The sequence below is a fragment of the Vanacampus margaritifer genome, chromosome 3 (assembly GCF_051991255.1).
Source record: "Vanacampus margaritifer isolate UIUO_Vmar chromosome 3, RoL_Vmar_1.0, whole genome shotgun sequence".
Classification (NCBI taxonomy): Eukaryota; Metazoa; Chordata; class Actinopteri; order Syngnathiformes; family Syngnathidae; genus Vanacampus; species Vanacampus margaritifer.
The window spans coordinates 25,758,453-25,785,378 of NC_135434.1; the positions used below are offsets into that span (position 1 = coordinate 25,758,453).

A 26,926-nucleotide genomic window follows, 5' to 3' on the forward strand; every position below is an offset into this window, starting at 1 on the left:
GAAGATTAAAAAGGGAAAGAATGTAGAAAAATTGGAAGCACAACTACGGGCTGTTGAAGTGTGGATAAAACAGTGTAAAATGAGGACAGAAAGCATTTTGGAAAGTGAAAAAAGAAAAAAGGAAAAGACAGAAAGAAAAGTGTACCAGATGAAGATAAGACCAACGGAAGAAACCGGCGCCAGACGAAGAGACAACGGAAATGCACCGGCTGAAGTGCGACAGCAAAATGATCCAGAAGAGGAAGTAAACGTCAACCAACAGCGGGAACCGCCTACCCCGTCTACCTCCTCCCCAAATTCCACCTCCACGAGTTTTGGGGACGGAGCCTCCCCTCCTATTGGAAGCCGTACAAGATCAAACAAACCAACAGCAGACGTCCTGGCTGCAACAACAAAATTATACCCAGACATTCAGCAGGTGGCAGCATATCCCATGGTAGCTGTAGCCAACCCAGTTTATGGAATGCCAAATCCTGGTCAACCTGCTCATCCACAGACCTTGCTGCTCTATCGGCCATGGACCGAAGAAGAAAAAGTAGCCGCATGCGCATCAGTTCCTCCCATTGAAGACAACGTTGAAAAATGGGCAGCTGCAATTACAGAACTACATGGATCCTATCACCTCAATGGCAATGAATTACTAAGCGTCCTACGTCTGACCGCAGGACATCGAGTCGGAAGATTCCAAGGAGCCTTTGCTCCAGCCAACCAACGAGGCCAAGTCTACCAACCAGGCCAAGAACTAGACAACGCCCTAAATACTCTTTTAGAAAGAGCCATCGCAGTGTTCACGAAACCACCTGATTTAACTAAAGTCCGCCAATGCCGCCAAGAACCTGAAGAAAGCGCACAAAAATATGTGGACCGCCTCCAAGACGTACTGAAACTACATGGTGGCATCGAAGAAAGCACTGAGGCACAAAGCACATACCAAACATTACTGCGGGCAACATTCCTGGATGGACTAGTGGACGGTACAGTCAATTTTATCAAGAAACATTACCACACCTGGAGAACTGCCCCGGTGAATGATCTCGTAGCTTGGGCCTCACACGCTGAAGACCTAAAAAGACAAAAAGCGCAATCATCAGTCTTCAATGCCATGCACACATTTTTTCAACATGCCTCTCCTCCACCTTCTGGACCAATTTACTACCAAAACCAACCCAATCGGGGTAGAGGACGTGGACGCGGAAGAGGAAGAGGCCGACCAGCCACCAGACAGGATGTGTGCTACAATTGTGGCAAGTACGGCCACTTTGCCCGAGATTGCCGCTCCAAACAAAAAATTGAGACCCCAAAATCTGACCACTGGGATCCAACCGAATGACGCGAGCAGGAAAGGTCAAGTGATGAAAACCCTGATGACACCAGAACGATCGTCGAGGTGCTTGTCCTGACAGTCCTGTTTAGCCAGATGTCCTCTATTGACCCAGCAGTAAGAAAACTAGGCTTAGGGCCATTTACTACAACATTGAAATTCATTGTGGATTCAGGAGCACAATCCTCCGTGATCACTGATCTACCAACAGGTGTCAAATTGTCAAAAAGCACAATAATGGTCATAGGAGTGGGAGGTAGACCAGCCATCCATTACTTTACCGAACCACTGACCATTATTGATGAAGACGGAACAGAATACCCAGATCAAACTTTCGTTTACGTGCCTCGTTGTCCTGAAAACCTCATCGGACGAGATTTGATAAAAGCCATGAGCCTTGTATTAATGGTCGAAGGCTCCAGCATGGTCGTGACAAAAAGAGGACAAGAAACACCAATGCAGATGTTAGTACTAGAAGGAAAAGACAAACCACGCCCATTCTACAGTCTGGATCCGATCCAAAAAGGTCCAACATCAGTAACAAACAATCTGCAACAGATGCCAGAACAAATCCTACCAAATTCAAATTGGGTGCCCCAAACCACGTACCCACTTCACTCCACCATCCGCTTCGCCCCGAACAAAGAGGACAGAGACTTCTTTGATCAATGGTCCCGATTGACAACCATGCGGGCCCAAATAAAGGACCTAATTTGGGACGAACAGGCAGGATGGATGGCAGCCACAGTAATCTTTCCAGATTACATATATGCATTAACCACATATGAAGGCGTTGGCATTCCCTTCCACATTTCACTGGCAAAACCAACAGGCTGGAGATGGAAAGACATAGGATCAAAAATAAGAGATGTAACATGGTCCGAACAACGACTTCCGTGGACTCCATGTCAAGATGGAAGATTTAAACGCATCATGTCATCAGGAAACGTGGTCTGGAGGAAAAAACTAAACTGGGTGACAACATTTGTCCCCAGCACCCACCTAAGTACATGACATCTGGAGGAAACCACGATCCTGGCACTAAAAGACGCCATGGATCAAATACCACCTCAGCTGTGGTCAGCGTCAAAAACCGATGTGGGCCTAATGACCACAGCCACAGAAGTAACAATTGAACCAAGAACAAACTATCGCCCACGAATCAATCAATACCCACTCAAACCTGATGCCAAAGAAGGAATCACACCAGTAATCATGAACATGGTAAAAGCTGGAGTGCTCATAGAAGCCCCCAAGGTAACTTGTAACACTCCAATCTTTCCAGTAAAGAAAGCAGACACCACGACCTGGCGAATGGTCCACGACTTAAGAGCCGTAAATCAGGCAGTAAAACAGAGAGCCCCCTGCGTCCCCGACCCCCACACTCTACTCAATGCGCTGAAGCCAGAACAGAAATGGTTCACAGTAATTGATCTAAGCAACGCCTTCTTTTCCATCCCATTGCACGAGTCTGCCCGTCATTGGTTTGGTTTCACCTTTAATCAAAAGAAGTACACCTATACGAGACTACCCCAAGGCTATGCAGAGAGCCCCACCATTTTCTCTCAAGAAATCAACAACTGTCTGAGCCTCCATGAACACAGTGAAACCACTCAAATCTTGATTTACGTAGATGACATTCTCATCGCCAGTCCAACCAAAGAAGAAAATCAAGAAGAAGCAGTGAAACTGTGTCAACACCTAGCAAAGACAGGAAACAAAGCCTCACTGACCAAACTACAGTGGACTCAGACCGAAGTAGTTTTCTTAGGTCACATCATATCGGCAGAAGGAAGAAAACTAACCTCTGATCGGAAACAAGCTATCCTTGATGCCCCCAAACCAAAGACCAAAAGACAGATGATGGCCTTCCTAGGCCTAGTGAACTTTTGCCGTCTATGGGTTCTGGACTTCGCCGAAATAACGCAACCACTGGTGGATTTAATCCACAAAGAAGACCGACCAGTCATCCCCCGCAGTCTGTTCCACGCAGTAGCCACATTGAGTCATGGGAAGTCCCATGTCTCAACAGGAGGGATCATATCTATGGTAGAACAGACAATGACAATACCACAGGGCTTACGAACCTATTTTAAAACTTTTTGTAGGTCATGTATGGTGTGTTGTCGTCACAATGCTCAGGGAAACTTAAGACCACAGAGAGGGAAATGCCCAGTGGGCTCCTACCCATTTGAAGTTTTACACATGGACTTTATTGAACTACACAAAAGTGGTCAGCACAAGTACTGTTTAGTGTTAGTAGACTCACTAACTAAATGGGTTGAACTTGTTCCTTCAAAACATCCAAACGCCCTCACAGTAGCTACAGCTATTTGTAAACACATAATACCAGAACATGGCATTCCACGAGTCTTGTGGAGTGATAACGGTAGCCATTTTGTAAATACCATCGTTGACAATATGGCCATCCATTTAAAATCAGCCATGGTCAGACAAAACAGGAGAGGCAGATCCACTGACTAAATGGTTATGTGACTTGTTTAAAGAACGGACTGTGTCAAGAGCAAATGATCTGCCCTCTACTTCTCTTCCTCCTGCACAGGAAACGGTGACCCCGGGTGACCTGGTGTTGGTGAAGGTGATAAAAAGGAAAACATGGTCGAGTCAACGCTGGGACGGCCCATTCGTTGTTCTCCTGACCACACCCACCGCTCTCAAAATCGCTGAGAGAGAGACGTGGATCCACCAGAGTCACTGCAAAAAGGTCACCGAAGTCAGATAAGGGATTACCCCCTGATTCTTGTCAAAAAGAAGAAGAACAAAGGAGAAGATGACCCTTTTTCAGACATTGTTTGGACTTTGATCATTATAATGTTTATCTTATTATGTGTTATTTGTTCCTGCTGTATTGTCCCAATGTCTAAGAGATTAGTCGCCCGTATGTTCGTGGCCCAGATGTATCAATATAACTTACTACGCGTAGAAGATTATGTTGACACTGTGGAGACCGACACAAAAGTGTGACCCTCATCTTATTGTGTTTTCCTAACCTCAAATTCAGTTCCATTCTCAGACCAAGAGGTTCTCGTCACCGTGCGGTGGGGGAGTTATGGAATTTTTCCCTTTAAGTTAAGGGTTTTCGCCATTTCCTGAGAATGGTTCAAATGTTGTGAATCTATTAATGAAGTAATACTGAGAAAACTTAATTGTTTTAGTATTTACTGATGTCCTTTTAAATCCACAACAGGAGGGAATGTGAAGTTGCTTAAAACAGTAGTCTTAACATTATGTGTATTTTAAAGAATATCCTGTATATATTTTTATGTTTTTATATTATCAACTGTCGTTTAGAGGCGCTGCTCAACTTTCTCTAATGTTTTGTATTTTTCCATGACGTATGAAACGAAACTGAAACTTAACTGTAATAAAAGCGACGAGGTGGCCGGGGGAGGACAGAGAGTCGGAAGGAGCCGAGCGTGAGTTAAGGTCTTGCGTCTCCTCTCCTCTCCCAGCCGCGGTTGCAATAAAACAAAGCAACAGCTTCTGCCTCCTTTTTCCTTGGTGCACGGTCAGTAACTAAGGGGATCTGTAATATCAGACCCAACAGCGTGCATAAAAATTGTATTGCAAGCTGAAACAGATGAGGGTACACACTTTGGTGGTTCCGCCAGTAAACCAGTGGATCCTCTGATCGGTCCAGGGGTGGCTCAGTCAAATAACGCTGCACCTCCACAATAGCGTCTGGCACCTGCCACTTGGGTAACTCGGGCTCCATTCCCGTCCAAGTCAAAACGTTTTATTTAATTTGTGCCTCAAAAAAAAAAAAAAATGCCCTTCGAAAAAATAAATCAATAAATAATTGTCCCCCGGGGATAATTAAAGTTTTTTTCTGATTCTGATCTATATACATAACTTTAAACAGCCAGCACACCTACCTTATCAGGAGTGATTAGATTGAAGTGTTCCCACATTTCAGAACGACCTCTCTTCCTGGCTGGCTCCATGAATGACCAAATGTAACAACGCAAGGTAATGACAATTCAACAGCACCAACAACACACCGACAACCCACGAATAGTAGATTGTTTATAGCGGTCATAAAGGGTTGACGCTCAAATTCAAAACTGTTTCAACCTGTCACCTGTCAGAATCGAGAATCACGTGATTGGACCGCGAACCAGGCATGTGATTCATTCGGGCAGCGAATCAGTCGCTGCTTCGGACGTCATATGTCACGTGATTTTTTCCGCACCAAAAGAAGCTTTGAAGCAGTGGTTCTATGGAATTGTAGTTCAGGGTTTGAAGCTTGTATCGAAGCTTCAGTGTCGCACTGCCATCACTAGAAATGTAGAGAGCACATACATACTGTATAGGTGCCTCTTCTTTTTACGGAGTCAAGCCAGCCACTCTCCATTTCAAGTTGTCCCTTTCTGTTTGCCTCTTTATAGGATTTACGGTAGTATGCACAAAGGGACACTGGCGGTTTTCAAATTAAAAGTTTAGATTTCAAAATAAAATGTTACTGACAAGCAGTTTAAAATGACTCCTTCTAGGACACAGTTCATGTGTCCTCAGACCAGCTGTCTGAGCCCTCTCTTGGTACTGGCTCTAAATAATCCACTACAAGAGGGCGCCGTGCCTAAAACATGACTCCAATGCTGTAACTCGGCTAAGTCAGGTGGCAGCATTGCTAGAACAATATCTCTTAGCTCAAATTTTCTAAATTACAGCTCTGCGATCTTCACAGATGCACATAAGCATGTGCTTTTACCTTGGTCACAACAGTTATTTTTGTGTCTTTCTGCCATAATAAAATGGAAACAAATGCTTAAAATAGTTCGCTTTGTGTATGGTGAACTAACATAACATACATACTTGCCAACTCTCCCTATTCAGGCGGGAGACTCCCGAATTTCAACCCTAGCTCCTGCTTGTCTCCCAATTAATTTCATTTCTCCCGCTAATCTCCCAATTTTCCAGCGAAATAAACAGTTTACATTGTGGGGAATATTTGTCACATTGTCTGGCAACACGCCACCAATGCGGAGTGAAGGCCAACTTCAAAATAAATCTTACCTTACCAAATAATATGTGGGGTGTAATGCCTTGGAACACTTTTTTTTTTTCAAGTCACAACGGATGACTTGACTGGTCATGCAAAATGTGTGTCGGCTGCTCATATTGCCGCAGTGAGCTCTAGGTTTGGGTAGGGAGGCAGTCGCAGATTGAGACACACACACACCAATTACAAATCTGTGTGTCGGCAGGCGACCATATTTTCATTTCCATCCAGCATATTCTATGGCTATACCAGACAAATCAAAAGCAATATCCCAAATTTTTTTTATTTTATTTGGAAAAATAGAGTCGAATATATGAAAAAATCTAAAATTGTAAAAGAATATAAAGAAGATGGACTTCAAGCAATTGATTTTGAATGTTTAAATGCTGTACTTAAAGCGAAATGGTTAAGATCCTATTAGAAAATAATAGCATCTGGTTCTGTATGTCCAAAGGTGTTTTTGAAAAAATGGGAGGTGTTGAATTTGTCCTTAGGTGTGATTTTAACATTGATAAACCGCCAGTTAAATTTTCATCTTTTCATAAGCAAGTACTTAGACTTATGTACAACCACAATTTTACACCATATCAATTCCCAATTTGGAATAACAAATATGTTCTGTTGGAATGAAGGATTCTTACCATTTGCGTGTTCATGCCGTTGATTAATAAAATACCATGAGATCAGTGAATTCAGGCATTTTCTCTACATTTATTCACGACATCGCGGACAGGAGCAAGATAGCAGCCACCCGCGCCATCTTGAATTCTCAAATGTAAAGTTCCCATCCCCCGCCTGTGGCTAATATCCCTTTGTCCTCCAAAACGTTACCTCCCAAAGTCACATGACTACGCCCCCATTGGTCACTATGATGTCTCAATACATTTGGTCAACAACGCTCCCCCTTCTGTCCTGCAGGAGAATGAACACCCTTTAAACATTTGAATTGTCACATCAAAACTATACTGAGTAAATTGTTGACATTATTAACATTTTTAATTCTTTATTTCATATTTTAACCATGTTGAATTTAGTTATAGATGTGTAGAGCAGGTGTAATAATGTTAAACTCAGTATAACTTGACCTTAACCTATCTGGTACCTTGTTTTTGTCTAAAATTTCTTCTCAGTGTCCTGCGTGAGAACATATTCTGGTTTGAGAGAGAACACACACACACACTGTATGTCAAGTTCAATCTGTTGACTGAGATTCTGTTTTGGGAAAAGTACGAGCTGGTACACGGAAGAGTATATTTTGTCTACAAAGGGAACACAGGTGCGAACTGTGTACTAAAATTCTGTTATGTAACATATTGTGTGAGAACCAATCTGTTTTACTTATTCATGATGGGAGGAGAAAAGGCATTTTGCTTTCAAACTGGGGTGTATAAGAGCTCTCTCTCGCAAGGGAGGGGGCGTGCACTCTTGGATTGACACACTCTACGTGATATTCAAGATGGTGACCGGAGATCTCTGTAATAAATCATCCTTCGAAGGAGCCTTTGTCACAAAGAAGTCTCATCTCCAATTTTTTGGAACACGCAAATGATGACAAATTATATCATCATTTAACAAAATCAAAGCAACTTTGTCCAATTCTAAATAGTTATAACTAAATCAAAGCAGTTATAATTAAATTGAAACAGAATATTCCTTTCAGTTCTTTGCAAAAGAAAATCAATCTTCTTGCAGAACTGGATGGATAAAGGAGTGTGGTCACCTAATGGATGATCAGGGCAACTGGCTTTCGTTTGAAAATGTTTGTGCTCTCTACAATATTACATGTCAAAGATCAGAATTTTAAAATATTTTTAAAGCAATTCCTCAAGATGTTAAGCAACAGATATTGAACATGGATATGGGGAATTTTCCAGCCCCAAGATTCTCAATATTACAAATTCTGGCCTTTTTTTTTTTTAGAATAAAATATACCAAATAAAACACTAAGAAAATATTTAAACACTCAATTATTTCCTCTAATACCAAATAAACACTCAATCATCCAAAAATTCTCTGAAACAGAAGTTAATTAGATTAGAACTGAATATTTGAAACTCCCTGTCAATAATAAAACTAAAGAAAAGATCTTGAATTATATTTATCCATCCAGTGAACTGCTTAGAAAAAGGTTTAATATTGTACAAAATGTTTGTATTTTTTATGAGAAAGACATTGAAACTACAGAACATCTGTTTTACCAATGTGTTTACACAAAAACATTCTGGGATGATCTCTGGCTGTCTTCGAAAATCCGGCTACAGGACACTTTGGAATGGGACAACATTCTGTTTGTTTGTTTTTTCCTGATGTTTCTGAAAAAAAGATTGTGATAAATAATATTGTTTTGCTGGCAAAGTATTTTAATCACACATGCAAGACAACTATGTAAAGTCGTTTAAATATATGACATGTCAAAATGCTCTATTCCTGATGCGAAAACTTGAAGTTTCAACTGTTTGATGACCTCTAATGTGTATGTGTGTGTGTGTATGAGAAGTGGTGATGATTGGGTTACTGGTTGGTGCCTTGTAAACTGCACTTTGACATGTCTTTTTGAATTGTGTTTGATGCCAAAATGTTTGTTGAATTTTTTTATTTCAATGAAAAACAAAAACAAAAAACCTTCATAGTCGCGCGGCGTGATGACGTCAGATACATTTCGCAGGTTGCAGAGCGCAGTGAATTGAGACACAGCCATTTCCGTCGCTGATATCGCCCCACCCTCTGCTCACTGACGTTCATATTCTTTTCCGGGTTCACCATCAAACCAGGACAAACTAGTGTGAGCAGGGGGCTTGGGGGCTATGAGGGTGCATTTCTTTCGAAGGTTAGTGAAGCTCCTCACTCTGAGCATATTACTCGTGATTGTCCTGTCTGCTGTCTATGTCGGTAGAAATGTATGTGTTAAGCAATTTACGAAGCCAAGCCCCCTTCCTAAGGAAGAGTACAGGCTCCTGTCTCCTGAAACGTACTCATATATTTTCAACCAGCCTGACGCTTGTACGAAGGCAAGTCCTTTCCTGGTGTTTGTGGTCCCAGTGGCACCTCAGGATTTGTCAGCAAGGGATGCCATAAGAGAAACGTGGGGTTCTGCAGGTCAGGATACCATGACACTGTTTTACATGGGGGTGCTCGAGGGGGGGCAGGTGAGAAGCATCCAGGACATGCTGGAGGAGGAGAGCAAGAAATACTCGGATGTCATCCAAATGAACTTCTTGGACAGTTACAAGAATCTCACAATCAAGAGCATGATGATAATGAACTGGCTGGCGACCTACTGCCCCCATGCCACCTATGCCATGAAGGTGGATGCCGACATATTTGTGAACGTATTCTACCTCCTCAGATTACTCAGCACTGCTCCCAGGAGTGATTACATTACGGGATCAGTGATAACCGACGGCAAGCCGAGGAGAGACCTCAACAGCAAGTGGCACCTGCGAGAGCAGCTGTACCCCGACGACAGCTTCCCTGCATATGTGTCAGGTGCTGGGTATGTCTTCTCAACAGACATGGCCGCCAAGGTCTCATGGGCTTCCAGGTTCGTTCCAAGGATTCCATTAGAGGATGTCTATGTGGGATTGTGTCTGTACGTGCTTGGTGTACGGCCTGTATACTCAAGAAGATGGCTGGAATTCAAGAACCTCTTTGAAATCCGGAATCTGGACTATGACAGATGCACTTTTGCCAGACTTGTTCTCGTCAACGGCTTTCAGCCTTTCCGCTTGCGACAAGTTTGGAAGGATTTCTCACAGGGCTATAAAAGATGCTGGATTTGAATTATGTATGTATGAATTGTGATGATTTAATTATACAAGCAAAATAGTGATTTATAAAAAATCAATAGTTTTGTGAAAAGTATTTATTTTGGAGGTGCCCCCCCTCAAAATTGGCTATTTAACGGACAACACTGCATCAAATAATATGCTAATAATATTAAACCAAATAACATCCTGCTGGTAATTGTTTTGTCTTAAAATTTAAAATGGTGACAATATTTTCAAAATCTTTTGGAGAACTTGAAAGGCACGGAATGTTCATTTTTCATCTCAATATATTCTGTATATACTTAAGGGGCTGCAGTAGTTTGAGGAATGAAAGTCATGGCTTATTTCTTGGATTTACTTTGAAACTTTTAGTGTCTTGATCCAAAGTGCTGGAAACTGCTGTGTTATATATATATATGCCTCTTGTATCTTCCTTCAGTGCCTGCTGTTTTTTTTTGTTCTCTACACTGGAAGTTAAAGGATGGATGAAATCACCCATACGTATTAATATTGCGTGACATTGCACTTCTGTCTGGCATAAAAAACGAAAATAAAAAAAAACTTAACCAAATCTTTTTTAAACTTGACAAAGACCTGCTGCTTACAAGTAGCTGTGCCTTTTTTTGGATATTAGAGTATTGCTGTTGTTTCACTCTGTGGCCATTTGGTGGCGGTATAGACCAAGAGTTTAGTGCCTGTGTCAACTACTGTACAGCTGTCATGACCTTTAAACATAAGAGCAAGAAACAACAAAACTGTCTGATGCCTTTTTTCTTGCTGCTTATTATATGTACCAAAGTACCTTTATATATCAAGTTACTGAATGTAGAAATAGATGTATATTATGCTTTATCAATCCCTTGAGTGCAATTATTTACCCTTCGCTTGGCTGGCAACCAAGCAATGGTTTAGTCCACATCTCGCCCAAAATCAGCTGGTATTGACCAGTACATTTGCTCTCTTTGAGATGATTGCAGTGCCTAATGTGTCTTGTATGTGCAATTTCATGTCTATTTTTTGTTTATGCTGTTTCTTATGCTGATCTATTTGTGTTAATTGAGAATTGTAGCCTACACTGTACTCATGCTGTTTATGGCCCTAAAATAAAAAATATTTATAACCTGGTCCTCAGGAGTGTTGTGACTGGTTGGAAGGAATAGAAAAATGCAGAATGTAGGACCTGTGTGTATCGGTCCAGTTCACATTCCCATTACAAAAATTCCAAGCGTACCAAAATGCAGCAGTATGTGACGTCATGCTTCATCACAAGAATGGAACCAGGAAGAAAGTTTGCTTTTTAATTCACTGCCAACAACTACTTTAATGTACGAGATATCAAATATCATATCTATTATAACTGGGAGGGTTGGGAGTATATTTGTTAAGATAACTTTAATGAAAGGGGGGACAGTTGTTGATAATGTCGATGATTATCTATTCTAGACAATCTTGTATGCTCCAAGAAACCACACAGCAAATAGCTGAGTGCATTTTTTAAAAGCACGACTCACGCACATGGTTCTTATTCACACTGTGAAAAGATGTATAGCCATCAGCCTTTGCCTTTGCTGACTGCAAATGTGCAAAGCAAAGATGTGTATGTTGATTTAGCAATTTAATCTGTTTACACGCCACATGGAATTGTGTCACCATAATTCTAGCATGGTACAGGTATTATATTTTAATATACACTGCAGGGCTCCTGACTAACTTTTTTCCCCCCTAGAAGCACAGGGCTCAAAAGATTTTAAGGGCCAACGTCATTTTCACTGTATTACTGATATGCAGCCACTCATTCTAATAACACAATTTCTTGCCTTTTTTAAACTTTGGTAGGCAAACCTGCTCCTTTTGTGCAATGTTGCTAACATATGCTGCTTATGTGGAGAGCAGAAATCGGTTGACTAACTTGTCGCAATACTTCACAAGTACCTCAATAATGACACTAAAACGATACCACAAATATATACTATTTTTGTCCCCAAATCTCGACGTGTGAAAACCAGCATGTTTGCCATTTATCATTTGATGTTCATTGAGTCCCTTTGTCAATTTGTTGTTGTTTTGCCTGTGGTTATTTGTGAAAGCCTGTCTGTGGATTTTTAAAAGTAAACTTCTATGTAACTCAGCCTAAAATTGGTTGAAAGGAATCTAATTTAGGGATCAATAAAACTGTAAGCGTTGGACTTAGCGAGTGTGTGAATATGAGGGGCAGGGCAGCATGAGCTGCATAACGGGTTATAAGTACCATAAAAGGAAAAGCAAATCAGGGGGCAACAACCCTGAGAATATCCCCATCTAATTTGCTTCCCATAAATACAAATACACTTTTACAGCCATTAAGGGTTAAATTCATTTTTTAACATGTCATTTCTGAATTTCTCTTGAACGATGATCGTCCACTGTTGGGTGCACATGGGCTGTCACCCACAGAGCAGGGGCTTTTTTGAGTTCCCGTTTTGCCTAGGTAATTTCCTCATATCCTATCCAAGTGAGAGAACCCGGAAGTACTTGGAGGGTAGGATTGTTGAAATTCTACATATATTCAAGAAAGGTGCTTAGATCCAATCTCTTCTGCCCTAGGTTAGTGTAGAGGACGTAACCTAGGCAGCGAGCTAAACATTTGAAAGAGTTCCAGAAATATAAGGACAAATGGTTGTTGTAGCCTTTGGTCTTTACTTCCTTTTTCTTTCGTATTTTTTTGTGTGGAACTGCAACATGCAGATCAAAATAAAACATAAGTGCTCCTGCATAAAAATAACATTAGTGTAAGCAATACCACTTAACATCTGCGTAGCACATGTAGGCTAACACTGACTTTAACATAGGTTAGCAGCTAACGGCTAATAGCAACGAGCTATCGTTTTACACAATCTTTAAAGCTCAGTGCCCTACTGTAGTGCTAGAGTGTTCTCCCTGAGACTAGGAGGTTGTGGGGTCAATCACTGGCCAGGTCATACCATAATTAACATACGACTATAAAAATGGGAACCATTGTTAAGTAAAAATTCAACTTTGACAGCAATCCTTTTTGTTTTTATTACAGGTCAAACATGTAAACAGTATTTTTTCTTCAAAATAATATCAAACAATTCATAAGAAAAAGGATATTGATGCCAAAAAACAATTATCTAACAACGAAATTATCCAGGTATCTATTAACAAATGTAATATTTTTTAACATTTTCCATTTTTTTTAAACAGTTTTCTATGAAGACTGAGTTATTTACAGGTGCGTCCAGCCACTGACAACCACACCTCATTACAATCATTTTTAAGCTCAATACTTGCTGGGGACTTGCATGAGGTTGTTCTACGTCTAGTGCATAAAAAATTAAAAATACGCAAAACCCGAGTTAATTCGTGGATGGCAATGAATGAGTTAACATTTACTTGGTGGAGTATACTTCCAATAAGTACAAGAAAAGTAAACTGGAAGTATACTCTCTTAATTTTGAGTATACTTCAAGCATACTTAAATATCCTTATTTTTGGTAAGAGATTACATCACAGTTGCTCAGGTCTTGGGTAACAACCAATCACAGCTCCGCTTCAGAAAACAGGTGAGCTGTGATTGGTCGTTTCCTGAGCCCTGAGCAACTGTGATGTCATCTTAAGTCAACAGCAAGTGGTAAAATGGTCGCCCCCTCTGATGGATAAAAACGTCTGGATTTTGCTGCTTAACTCATATTCCACAAATGTAACGTTAATCAGAATGTCATGTTTTGACTAATAAGGTCACATATAACATATTATTGTCAAGAAATGTTTAAGGTTGACTGCTCCTTTAAACGATCTTTGTGCAGTTTGTCACTTTTTTACTTACGACTGCCACCTCTGGCCCAGTGGAGCTGGGCTCTTCGTACTCATCTGGGCATTGGTGGATGCATGATGTAGAAAAAGCTTTAATATTACCTTTTTAAATGGCACAATGCACTTTTAAGTACACAACGACACACAATGAGTTGCACCGGCATGAAAATGAAGATGTTTCGATTTTCCTATGGCAAGTTTGACTCTGGAACTGGCTATTTCAAATGTTTTGTCATTCTTTACATTTTATTTTTTCAACCAGTGTCCCCGGATGTGTTCACACTTTGAGGTACCCTTTGGCATTTGTCTGCCCAATTTTCTCTTCTGTGTGTGCTTTGTGTTTGAGTCTATTCAATTCCGACACAGTCTGAGTAGGAGTTAATGCTTTGGGCCAGAGCTGCTCATTGTTTCACACAAACCGTGACCTCCCCCATTCTGTGCTGTCTTGTGTCTGCACACATCTCATCAACACATGTTGCTTCTAGGAGAGTTTGTAATCCACTTCAAACCGTCATCACAAAATATATGATTTTTGAGGCATAAATAAATAATGAAATCCCTGCTGCCAAATGTCGGTGAAAATCTGTCCATCCGTCCAACGCGGAGCTCTTGAAGCAGCAATCAAGTCCGTCTGCTATCCCCTTCCAGCCTCCCTCCTCGTGGGTGAAGTTCCATCCACCGACGCACGGCTGGTGGAGCTGGTTCCTAAGACAACCCATGAAACATGCATCCCACTAGCGAGACTGCTTTAACAGCCGCTGCGGGAAACTCAACCCACCACTTGAAACCTGCGAGAGAGCAACAGAGAGAGTGAGAGAGAGAATCTAGCCACACTTCCTGTTCTGACAGCAAGCATGAGAGGATATATGATGCAGAAACCCATCACATAAATTTAACCTGCCTTTTACAACAGAGATTCATTCAAGGTAAGTCAATTATTTGTTTTCACATGTTTACCATAAAGCTTTCTTAGTAGTTGACTGACATTAAGTCTGTTATTAAATGCATACACATTAGTGTAGGGATTGCACATGAATAAATATCAAACTTGATTTTACTACAGCATTATAAATATGCAGCCAAGAAAAATGTTCTCTCACACAACAACATAATGTTGTGGAAGTGTGCAGTGGTTCCCAGCAATTGACTACAACCCCCAGATGCATCACAAGATGATTGCTAACAAGAAGATAATGACATGATTGGAGTCTCACATTTACAACATATGCTAACTCTCCACAAACTATTCGGCGTGGAAGATTGTGATGCATTTAACAGATAAGACTTTGATAGACTTTCTACTAATGGGAAGTAGTGCTCTGAAGTTTACCAGAAACAATTAGAAAGCTGTGTTTGTGTTGACAAAAAACAACAAGATCCTTCAACAAACCAATCACAAATTTGACATCCAATGCTTGTTTATTCAACAGAGGAAGAGTATTTTTCTGGTCTTCTTAGTTTTCTGGGAAGCATCAAAGCAAATTATTGACTGACCCTAAACCCTCATGCCAGTAAATTCCTGTCTGCAACACTGCGTTTTGATGCGTGCTTTACAGCGTTGCTTGCTTCTCGACATGTTTTGTGGAGTCCTGTGACGTTGCTTGCTCATTTGCTGTCGCATGTACTGTATGTGGTTCCTCCTCAGTTCCTGCAGACTTCTGACTTTGTTCCAGCTACAGCAAGATGCATATAAATAGCTTACTAAATCAATTGAGTAAGTATTATGAGAGTAAAATAGTCTTCCATTGTTTTTCACAGAAACTAATTTACATGGTTCCTTGTAAATTGAAATTAGTTACTGGTATACTCCATAAATGCCATGAGAAAGTAAATGTTGCACTACTACAAAGTGTAACTGAAGCATCTGTGTCAGTCTCGTTCATGGTGCGCGTGCGAGGACGATCTTAAGTGCACGCCACATGTCCGCTACTCCGCGGGGACGCGCATGGCACAATACACCTTTAAGTACACAACGACACACAATGAGTTGCACCGGCATGAAAATGAAGATGTTTCGATTTTCCTATGGCAAGTTTGACTCTGGAACTGGCTATTTAAAATATTTTGTCATTCTTTACATTTATTTTTTTTCAACCAGTGTACCCGGATGTGTTCACACTTTGAGGTACCTTTGGCATTTGTCTGCCCAATTGCCTCTTCTGTATGTGCTTTGTGTTTGAGTCTATTCAATTCCGACACAGTCTGAGTAGGAGTTAATGCTTTGGGCCAGAGCTGCTCATTGTTGCACACAAACCGTAACCTCCCCCATTCTGTCTTGTGTCTGCACACATCTCATCAACACATGCTGCTTTAGGAGAGTTTGTAATCCACTTCAAACTATGGAGGTAAATATGGTGCAAAACTAACTTGTAAAAAAAAAAATTGTACCTGTAGAAAAAAGTCAAAATTTGTATCTGTAAAAGTCGGGATTTGTACCTGTAAAAAAATGTGTACCTGTAAAAAAAAAATTGTACCTATAAAAAAATTAATTGAATGTGTAAAAAAAATTTGTATCTGTAAAAAAAAAAAATTGTACCTGTACAAAAAAGTGTAAATTTGTATCTGTAAAAGTTGTGATTTGTACCTGTAGAAATGACAAGTTGTAGTCAAAGAAGTCGCCACTAGGTTTCACAAGTGTTTTTTCTGCTGCTTTCCAGTCACGTGAGTTTTGCACCAAATATCTCGCTACAAATGGTGCAAAACTGATTCGTATTTGTAGAGCTCTGTGATTTGTACTCGTAAAGAAGGGGGCGGGCTCTGGAGGATTTGGGCGGACTAAACCTCAACCTCATTGGTTGAGCAAACGACAGTGGGTTGAACTCAAATGACGCCACGTTTTTATCATTAATATGCACAAATCCGAAATTCCAAACAAACAGAGTAGCCACACCAGTTTACGCGTCATTTTGGAAGAAGAGGACGTCCCAGGCGTGAACATTTCAACATGGTTCAATATACAAACACCGTGTGGAACAGCTTAAACGTTGGTTGACATGCAGAGCACTCAAAGTGGGCAGAAAAAAAAGAAGTTTTAGTATGAAGGTAAAATTTATTGTACAATCAAAGCTCGTAATCCGGTGCTCGCTAGCTCATCTCATGTTGTTAATTTAGACTTTTTTCTACAGGTACAAATGTTTTTTACAAGTTAGTTTTGCACCATATTTACCTCCATATCAAACAGTCATCACAAAATCATCAATCATCAAAACATCATTTGATTTGGTAGTGTGGCACTGTCTTTGTCTAACTTAATGGTCACTCATTCGGTAGGAGCGTGCACCAGTGACAGATGTTTCATTCATTCTGGTTCAAATCTGACGTGAGGAAGCACAAAACATGATAACCCTGGACAGTTGAGCAACTGCAGTTGAACATCAAGCGAGAATGGAAAGAATTCCACTTACAAAGCGTCAACAATTAGTGTGCCCAAATGCTTAATGAGTGTTGCTAAATAAAAAGGTGATTTAACACAGTGGTAAACATGAACCTATCCCAGCATCTTTTGAATGTGCTGCAGGCATCAAAATCAGAATGAGTGAATATTTGCAGGAAAAAGAAACTCATCAGTTTGAACATTAACTATCTTGTCTTTGCATTGTGTTCAAATGAATACAGGTTGAAAAGGATTTACAAATCATTGTATTCTGTTTTTATGTTTTACGTATAACAACTTCAATGGAATTAAAGTTTGCTAAATCCAAAATGTTTCTCGCTTAAGGAATCTCACTGGTGTGGTTAAAACATCTTTACTGATCTAATAATTAAAGTAACATGCCTCAGAATTCAGCAGTAACGGGGAGAGTAGTCAGGTTTAACTCAATCGGAATGAAAAGGCTGAATCCGAATGGAATTTTACAGAGGCGGTAGATTCCTTTTGCCTTTGAACGAGCATTATGTAAACCACGGGTGCCCAAGTCCGGTCTTCGAGAGCCACTATCCAGCCTGTTTTCTAAGTTTGCCTCCACCAACACACCTGATTCATGATTGATGATGATCTGATCATTGGATTATGCTGTGAACACATGTAAAACAGGCTGGATAGGGGACTCTTGAGGACCAGACTTGAGCACCTCTGATGTAAATAGTTCATAAATGTGTCGCGCCGTCGCCGTTTCTGTACTTTAAAATGGCAGGACTGAAAAACTATTTAGATTACATAGTCTAAAAAGTAACATATGTTATAAAGGATGTTACTTATAATGATTTTACTCCCATTAGTGTATGCTGTATTTTATTCTCAAAAGTAAATTGCCATGCAGTTTTTGGATGAGAAACTACTACCTCATTGCTGTGTGTTTTGCACATTAATAAATTTGCACTGTTGTCATGTCACACTCCAGTTAGTATATATGTTGAATCATTGTCTCTTTGATGTCATGAAATCTCAACGCTGTTGTGTGGCCTTTAGAAAGTTTGCCGTTCTGCACTTGTTATCTTATGTAATAATTAGAGCTGTCAAATGATTCCATTTTTAATCAAATTAATCACATCTTAGAATTCTGATTAATCACGATTAATCGCCTAATAAAAAAGTATTTTTCATCCCAAAAAAATTCCCGCCAGATTTTTGCACCTTTTTTTTTTTAGACAAATTAAGGTTTTACACTGATTTTTTTTTTTTTTTTGTATTAAATCCCCCACTACCTTTTTTTGTAAAAGGAATACTGTTTGTACTTTCAAAGAGAAAAAAGAAAAAACAAATACATGGACATTTAAATTCTAAAATTGTGTGTAATCTTCCAAAGTTTTGGTAAAGTTAACAGAATAATTGCTATTGAATTGTGTAAATGAACTCATGTAGTTCATATGCACACTTTTGTAACTCAACATATTCTTGGATCTCATTCCAACATTTTAACATTTCTCTCTTTCTCTCTCAGATACAGCTAGTCTAACATGGTCAAAATATTTGAAATTAATGAAGTTCATCCTATGTAATCAACATGGTCGTTTAATAGCTCTTCTTTGCAAAATTGCAAATGTTTAGGTGATTCATGCCATCGTTTAGTCTTCTTCTCTTCTGTAGGTTTGTTGTGTCTTGCAGCGTTCACCCAAATCTACAGTTGTAGCCGTAATAAGCTGGCAGTGATTGCATCAGCCTTAAACTTGTATCACGCCCCATTCATTATGGAATCATTATCCAAGATGTGCTTCCTTACTGCTCCATGATAACACTTGCCATAAGAGAAATTTTGTGGGAGAGTAGAAGGAAACTCTTTGTGTAATGGGCAATGGGTTTGTTGTTCAGCATTTGCATGACCTGGTCAATGTTACATTAGTCAGGATTGGATTCTAAGTCATTGATCCTCACTGCCATGGATCTTCACATAGTTATGGCCTAAGGCACAGCACAAGGATGGCAATTTGAGATACAGTCTCCAAAGTTAAGTGGTATAGTGTGCTTTTTATTACATCAGTTTTAATAGTGTAGCACACCATTTGGCCTCAGATACATTATGCCTTATAATCATTTTATGGGCCTTTGAAGTGTGCAAAACTCTAGTAAGAAAATATATTATGACACTACTTTGAAAAAAAAGAAAGAGTGCATTCACAAAAAAAGACAACATACATCAAGGATGGGCAACTTAAATGATGAAGGGGTTTACAATTTATCATTAGCACTACTGAGGGGCCACATTGAACCACGTATATCTTAACCACATGTATGACAAAATCCCATTTTAAACATGGACAAAATATGTGCATGTGTGCAATTTTTCATAATGCTGTGAATGTTTCAATGTGTGTATAAAAGATTCAGCCTCCCCCACCACCTTGCAAAGGGCTCTCATGCATAAAAAACAGCAAAGCAACATTTAGTGCAATATTTCATTTTGTGCAGTTTTTCACAAAAATAATCTCACTCAATTTTCTTAAATAGTATTATTCATGTGTTATATTCGTCCTGCATTTCATTGCATGTACAAATCTGCAAAATATTCAGCCTCATGACGACGTCGGATAGGGCAGTAAAAGACCCGGTGCAAGTGATATCTGCCATCTAGTGGTGAAATGTGATATTACAACTTCAAACTATACAGTGGACACTTGCTATTTGGCAGAGAAACAGCTTGATTGACAGGCTGCTGTCATTGAAGCTGGCCTGTTCCACTGACACACTGAGAAAAGCCTTCCTCCTGCATGCCATGCAGCTTTTGAATTCCACCGAGGGAGGGAAATATCACATTCCCTCAACTCCGCACTGTTCTGTCAACATCTTCCTAAATCCCATGCATGTTTTTCTGGACCCGCGTACTGCACTGCAATTGTGACTTTTATTTCCGTGTGTATATATATATAAAATATACTTGTATAGATTTGTTATATCCTTAAGACCTTTAGATTTCATGTTTAAAATTATATATTTTACTATTTTTAAATTTTTAATATGATTAAATTATATTATAATTCAGTATGCCTGCTTTGCTTTAAGTTGTTTTCATTGTATCGACTACTGGAACAATAGATTTCCCGTGTGGATGAATAAAGTATCAATTGTGGACATAAAGAAAAAATGCAGTGGTGCTTGAGATAGAGGTGGTTCGACTTACAAGTTTTTCGAGCGATGAGCTGTCATGAGACCTTTCTTTTTTTTTAGCTTTGACCTGTGAGCATGGATTTGAGATACAAGCGATGTAGAGTCTCAATTAACACAACAATACACTTTACAAGCAGCAGCAGCAAATAGTGAACAATTCATTAAAAAAAAAGGCTTCACACTGTTTAATGCCACTTCCAGTTGAAGTTTAATGCCAAACTTAATATAAAACACAGAAAATTACACCTTGTGTATTTAAAACAGTCAAACAAAACAAAGGCCCCACTCTCTTAATGCTAACACTAATTAGTATCCAAGGTGCAGATCTTCCCTGGATTGAACATGAATGGTTAGGCAACAAGTAGACAATTAAACATTATTCACAGTCATACAGTCTTTACTTTCTGTGTTGAATGACTAATGTTAGTGCCGTACTGATGATCACAGAGAAGAGTTAAGACCGTGTTACAAATCCCACTGAGTTCTAGGCATGACAGGCTCTGATGTATTATGACTGGCTGCTGCTGAGGCAAGGACTGATGAACAATTTAATTCTGCTTAATAATGTCATTACTTTATGTTTTTGTAAAGCACATATGGAGTGCTTTTTCCTTGAAATACACATTACAACAATTTTTGTTGTTTTTTGGGGGGTGGCGGGAACAGATTAATGCTATTTCCATTAATTTCAATGAGAAAACATGATTTGAGGAACAAGGGTTTTGAATTACGACCATGGCCTCAGAACGAAATAAACTCATATCTCAAGGTACCAATGTATATAATTATGAAGAGACAAATTAAAAATAAACTGAGACAATGTGGTTGCACAAGTGTGCACACCCTTTTCGACACCCTTTTTGATTAAGAAGAAATCACACTCAAACTTGTGTTAAATGGGACAGAGGACACTTTCCACTTATGATGGGGAAATGAAGCATCATGAAGCACTTGTGAGATTTTTTTTCTCCTCGAGATTGTGGTCTTGGTTTAAAGATAAAGTGCAATGGAATTTGATTACAGTTCATGCATTTTTAACCCTAGAACACTATCATTAAAGTAACACCATCACTTTTGCCGGGTAATTTTTACCCAATATCATATACCCCATAAAAAGTAAAAAATAAATAAAAAATCGAACAAAAATATGACACTACATGCTAAATTAGAGTGGTTTTCTTTTATTTGCAACTGTAGTATGCGTTACAAAATGGCAAAAGGAAACATAGGAAGACCCTAAAAACATGCTCCAAAATTGTGGCCTACCTGGTGAAGGCAGACTCCTTGACACGCAAACAGCTGCAGGAGAAACGAACAAAAAATACTATATTTTTAGCAAGTAAAAATGACCAATTGACTAAAATATTGTTTTCCCCATAAGAATTTCCTTTGAAATTACTCCCTATAAATTAAGTTTAATTAAATAAGGAATAACATATACATTCAAGGACCACTCTTGCTTACCTATTCCTTCAATCCAGTCAGTACACGCAAGGTAATGGCGTGGACACACAGGTTGACCGCACCTGTGTTTTGTTTCCAGTCCGAGCCTGTGTGCATTGGGCAAGGGACTATTGTTTTCTGCTGCCACTGGTCCTGATTCCTTTGGAAAAGTGCCAGGGGTAGGGACGTTAAGCATGCTACAGATTAGGACTCCGATTTGACGTGACAGTTTTAAAGAGGAAAGTCTCTTCTCTGTCCATGGTTTGATGAGTGCCAGTGCCAAAGCCTGCATATAAGGCCTCCTTTGCATTTGGTTGCCATCTCTCTTCATTGCATTCTCACTGTGAATGATCCAAGAGTTAATCACACCAGCATTGATAATACCATAGAATACGCAAAGTGGCCCTCTCTTAGTTTTCCTTCCACAACCATAGTGACTACACATCTGGTCAAAAGTATCGACACCCCCCTTTGGTTGTAAAATTCAATTGCTTCAGGCTTGCCGGTGGCTCCTGTTGTTAGTTGACATGTGGCAAGATTGATTTTATACACTAACACTATCACCGGGTGAAATCCACCCCATACTTTACCCTAATTTTACTATTGCTGGGTGAAAATCACTCGAAAGAATGCCTGTAGGAAAAAAAAACACCCACACCTTCAAAGATGTAAATAAAGAATGGTGAAGCTACCCAGAGACCCAAGACACTCATGAAAAATGCAACATATTGAAAATCATGTAAATACGTTTGCTCGTATGAAAATCACTCAGCGATAGTGCTCTAGGGTTAAACAGGGTGCGATCAAGAGGAGTCAAAACATTTTCAAGTGCATCATGAAGCTTCATTTTCCCATCACTACTTTCCATCATTTAAATTGTCTGTGATTATTCCAAAAACAAAGTGTGTTCTATTACAGTTGTTTTGACATGTTTTTTTTTTTTTTTTAAATCACATTCTCTAGCACGAGCCAGGTTCACAGTGAGCTTTCACAACATCAGAGGGATCTCATTGTTCAAAGGTATCAGTATCAGTCAAGAGTCGGGTACAAAAAAAAATCCCCAATACATGAAATAAACTATGGACCACAATAAAGACAGTCATTATCGAATTGAGGAAAATATTGCACAACAGTAACATTACCAAGAATTGGACATAAGTCCAAAATTGATGAAATGATGAGAAGCAAACTGACCAGGGAGGCTGCCAAGAAAAATTCTGGGAAGTAATGGCTTTTTAGTAGACCTACCTGTGACAGCAATCTTACAGCTTCTTCATATGTACTGTATGTCAGCGCTACAGGGTAGGGTGGGAAGCCGTACCGTGAAAAGAAAAACCTCAAAGTTCATCTACATTTTGCAATGACACTTGAAACTTCCCGAACGCATGGAGGAAATTGTGCTATAAACTCAACGTTGAGCTTTTTGGCCATAGTTTCAAAAGATATGTTTGGCTCAAGCACAACACTGCTCATCACCAAAAAATCATAATGCTTGGTGGCTGTTTTTTCATGAGCTTGAAAAAGCTCATTTAGGTGGTAGGTGTGTACTAACTCCCATTTAACATACTGTAAAGATGAATGTGATTTTTAAATTTCTTGCACAGATATATCTACTGTATACTGTAGCTATGTTTCTATTTATGTAACCACATATCTACCTACATATCTACCTATCTATTTATTCTTTTTGACTATCAAATGAACACACCAGAAAAAGCAATGATACATCCTTTGACCTTAGTGCTGAAATTCATGATCAATGATTTGCTTGCCTAGTGTAATTGGGTATCTTTGTTTTGGCTGTGAGCAGTGTGTCTGATGCCAGAAAATTTCACTTAGCTGTTCTTGAACACTGGCCATCCCTTACTGAGGTCATGTTTTAGCTGATGTCAAAATACATGTGTGGATGAAACCAGGACTGAGGGTTACTAAATCATTGCACTGTGAAAAATGCACAAAGTAATAACCAATAACTAGTGAAGTATTCAGCTTCGGTAATCAAAAATGTCATGACCAGATGGAGAAAGAAAGAGTTGCCCTTTTCCCTTACACACCACATATCCCTATTCAACCCTAACCCTGTACATAAATTAAAAGGAACATAGAAAACAGAAGAACTAAAACAAAACAAAAATCATAAAAATCCTGTGACCTCTTAAGGTCTTCCGGTCTGCTCAGAAGTGTTTGCACACACATCTACAGTACATAAATACTGCCAAAGTCATGTCCGTGTCAAAAGTTTTGAACATTCCTGAGGGAGAGGACTTCTGTAGAAAAAGTAAAGTGCAAGGGTGAAAAATAATGCTTGGGTGTGAACTGGCTTTTACTGTGAGCAGCATTCCACATCGACAAGCTGGACGTCACGTCAGCATGGTGATGGTCAGCTCCAATAATTGTGTTGATGGTCCGTCGCAGCTAAAATTCTCAGTTCGATGTGATCTTTTTTATTTCATTTTAAAAATTTTTTTACTGTGTGTCATATTACTGAGCTGGTTCAATCTCCAGAAGCTGTTGGGCTGTCAAACACACACACCTAATTTGTGGTACTATCTTTGTGAGGCTATCCCATTGACATAAAGCACTTCCTAGCCCCTTACCCTAACCACAACCATCACAAATGATTGCCTGACCACAACCCTAACCCCAACCATAAACCAATTCAAACCTAAACTCTAAAACCAAAACTTGACCCGCAAAAAGGGGTCTAAAGTTATGGGGGCCTGCAAAATGGCCCCACAAGGACAAGTGGGCCCCACAAGTCTGTAAAATCCCGGTATATGGGCCCGACCATGTAGCAAACATTAAAAAAAAAAACACACACGCAGGTTCTTTTTTTGTGCAGAATGGGGACATCTCATTGACATAATGCATTTCCTAGCCCGTAACCAACAAAAATGATGCCTCCCCCCATTCCTTACCCTGACCTCAACCATAACCCAAATCAAGTCTTGACCCTCAAAAAAATGTCTAAACAAAATGGGGACTTGTCTGTGAAAAGTCAGAATGTTGGGAAAAGTTGTCTGTGAAAAGTCAGAATGTTGTCCCCATTTTGTAGCATCCCCCCCACACACACACAAACACAATCAGATGCATTTAATGAAAGTCATGAATGATATTATCATTATGTTGCCTGAAATGCAAGACGAGTAGTAAACCCAAAATGCTGCCTTCACAATCTTCAGAAAGTTGCACCATGATGTCATTAATGTGTTATATGTGTTTTTCCACAGTTTGTGGTCTCTGGGTCTTATGAGCGGGCTCAGATAGAACCCACAGTAGTGTTATAAAAAAAAAAAGCAGCCACAGAGAGTAAGAAATACAAGCACAAATGCAAATAATCTTTATGACGAGTGTAAAACCATTAAAGTCCTAAATACTTTCATTGTTATTTTTTGGAAAGAAAAAGAATAGAGACCTTAACCCCTTCAGACCCATAGATGATTTTAGTGGACATGGCATATATATTGTGTCTAAACCAATGAAACCCACTTCAGGTTCATGACTGGATCCTAGCTAACCAATCAAAATTGCAAGTTGATTTGCATGATGTTTAGGTTAAAATTGTAAGCTTGGTAAATGTACAACACGTTAGTCATATTATCCTGGCGTCCACTATAACAAATAAAAACATGAGATAAGCCCAAAATTTTCCACATTGTTCTTATGTGGGAAAAAGAGTCAAAATTGGTAAACAAAAAAGGTTTAAAAAAAAAATCTTTTAAAAACCAGCAGAAAAAAATACGGGTCTGAAGGGGTTAAATGCACATGGCTATTTCAATTCATAAAGCTGCTAGGTAAAGTTGTTGTTATAGCTTAGCCCTTACGAACGAAGTTTTGTTTTGCAGCATTGACATAAACCGTACCAACGTTAATCCTATAGTCATCTAACACAGTAAGCAGTACACTAACAAATTGTAGAATTTGCAAGAAATAACTGTCAAAAAAGTCTCCTGCTAATTCTTGTAAAATCTCAGTACATTACTATATTTTAGGTCATTGCTGCATATAAATTACAGTTACTCACTGTAATCTAGTTTACAACCGTTTCTTGTTTTCTACGTAATTTACAGGAATTTACTGGTAACTACACACAATTCCATACAGTATGTCGTTGTAAAACCCATCCATCCATTTTCTTAACCGCTTATTCCTCAAAAGGGTCGCTGGAGCCTATCCCAGCTGACTTTGGGCAGTAGGCGGGGTACACCCTGAACTGGTTGCCAGCCAATCGCAGGGAACACAGAGACAAGCAACCATCCACACTCACAATCACACTTAGGGACAATTCACAGCGCTCAATTAACCGGCCATGCATGTCTTTGGAAAGTGGGAGGAGACAAGTGGAGAAAACCCACGTAGACATGGGGAGAACATGCAAACTCCATCCAGGAATTCCGAAGCCCGGACTCGATCTCACGCCCTCAGCACAGGGAGGAGGACGTACTAACCAGTCATCTACCGTGCCGCCCTTGTTGTAAAATCAATCCTCGTTCTGCAGCTGAGTGCACAAATTAATGTTATCTGTAATGATGCCTGTTTATCGGAGAAATGCGATGTGAAGACGATGCAGACTGCCATCTCGCTAAAATATTACTCTTGTCCTTGCTCCGGTGACAATACAGGGTCCGCCATTTGGTTCTTCTCCTATAGAGATACCCGCCATAATCCAACAATCTTTACAGTATTTACCTGTAATCGACTTATATACCGGTACGTGCCAAAATAGAGTTGCTGTCAAATTTACCGCTAATTATACAGCAAATTACTGTACTTCGCTTTTACCCATAAGGCATTATTACTATATACAGTTAAATTACAATACTGTAAAATTTAAAAAAGAAAAAGAAAGTGCTGTCATTTTTTACCGTAGATTTTACAAAAAATTGTTACAGTGTACTAAACATTAGGTTTTAGTATAACAATGTAAAATGAATGACTATGTATGCCATTTCAATTTCATAGGACCATTCATTTTCATATATTTGGGAACATGTTTCTTTACTCTTGTAAAATAAGTT

At 39.5% G+C, this 26,926-nt stretch overlaps 2 protein-coding genes across 4 annotated transcripts in view; both read left to right on the forward strand.

Moving 5' to 3' along the window:
- The first annotated feature begins 9,090 nt into the window (after positions 1-9,090).
- On the forward strand, positions 9,091-11,236 carry b3galt8 (beta-1,3-galactosyltransferase 8). The gene has a single exon (XM_077560181.1). It carries the CDS (start codon positions 9,149-9,151, stop codon positions 10,121-10,123), a length of 975 nt encoding a protein of 324 aa, XP_077416307.1. The 5' UTR covers positions 9,091-9,148; the 3' UTR covers positions 10,124-11,236.
- Positions 11,237-14,558: 3,322 nt separating this feature from the next.
- LOC144049510 (dual specificity testis-specific protein kinase 1) overlaps positions 14,559-26,926 on the forward strand; it is a 52,937-nt gene continuing 40,569 nt past the window's right edge. Inside the window, exons 1-2 of one of the 3 annotated variants that reach the window (XM_077562491.1) lie at positions 14,559-14,850; positions 15,570-15,638. In XM_077562491.1, coding sequence (XP_077418617.1) covers positions 15,608-15,638 — 31 coding nt within the window. In that variant the 5' untranslated portion in view covers positions 14,559-14,850; positions 15,570-15,607. The remainder of the gene's footprint in view (positions 14,851-15,569; positions 15,639-26,926) is intronic. The other 2 variants (XM_077562489.1, XM_077562490.1) reach the window with 2 other exon arrangements.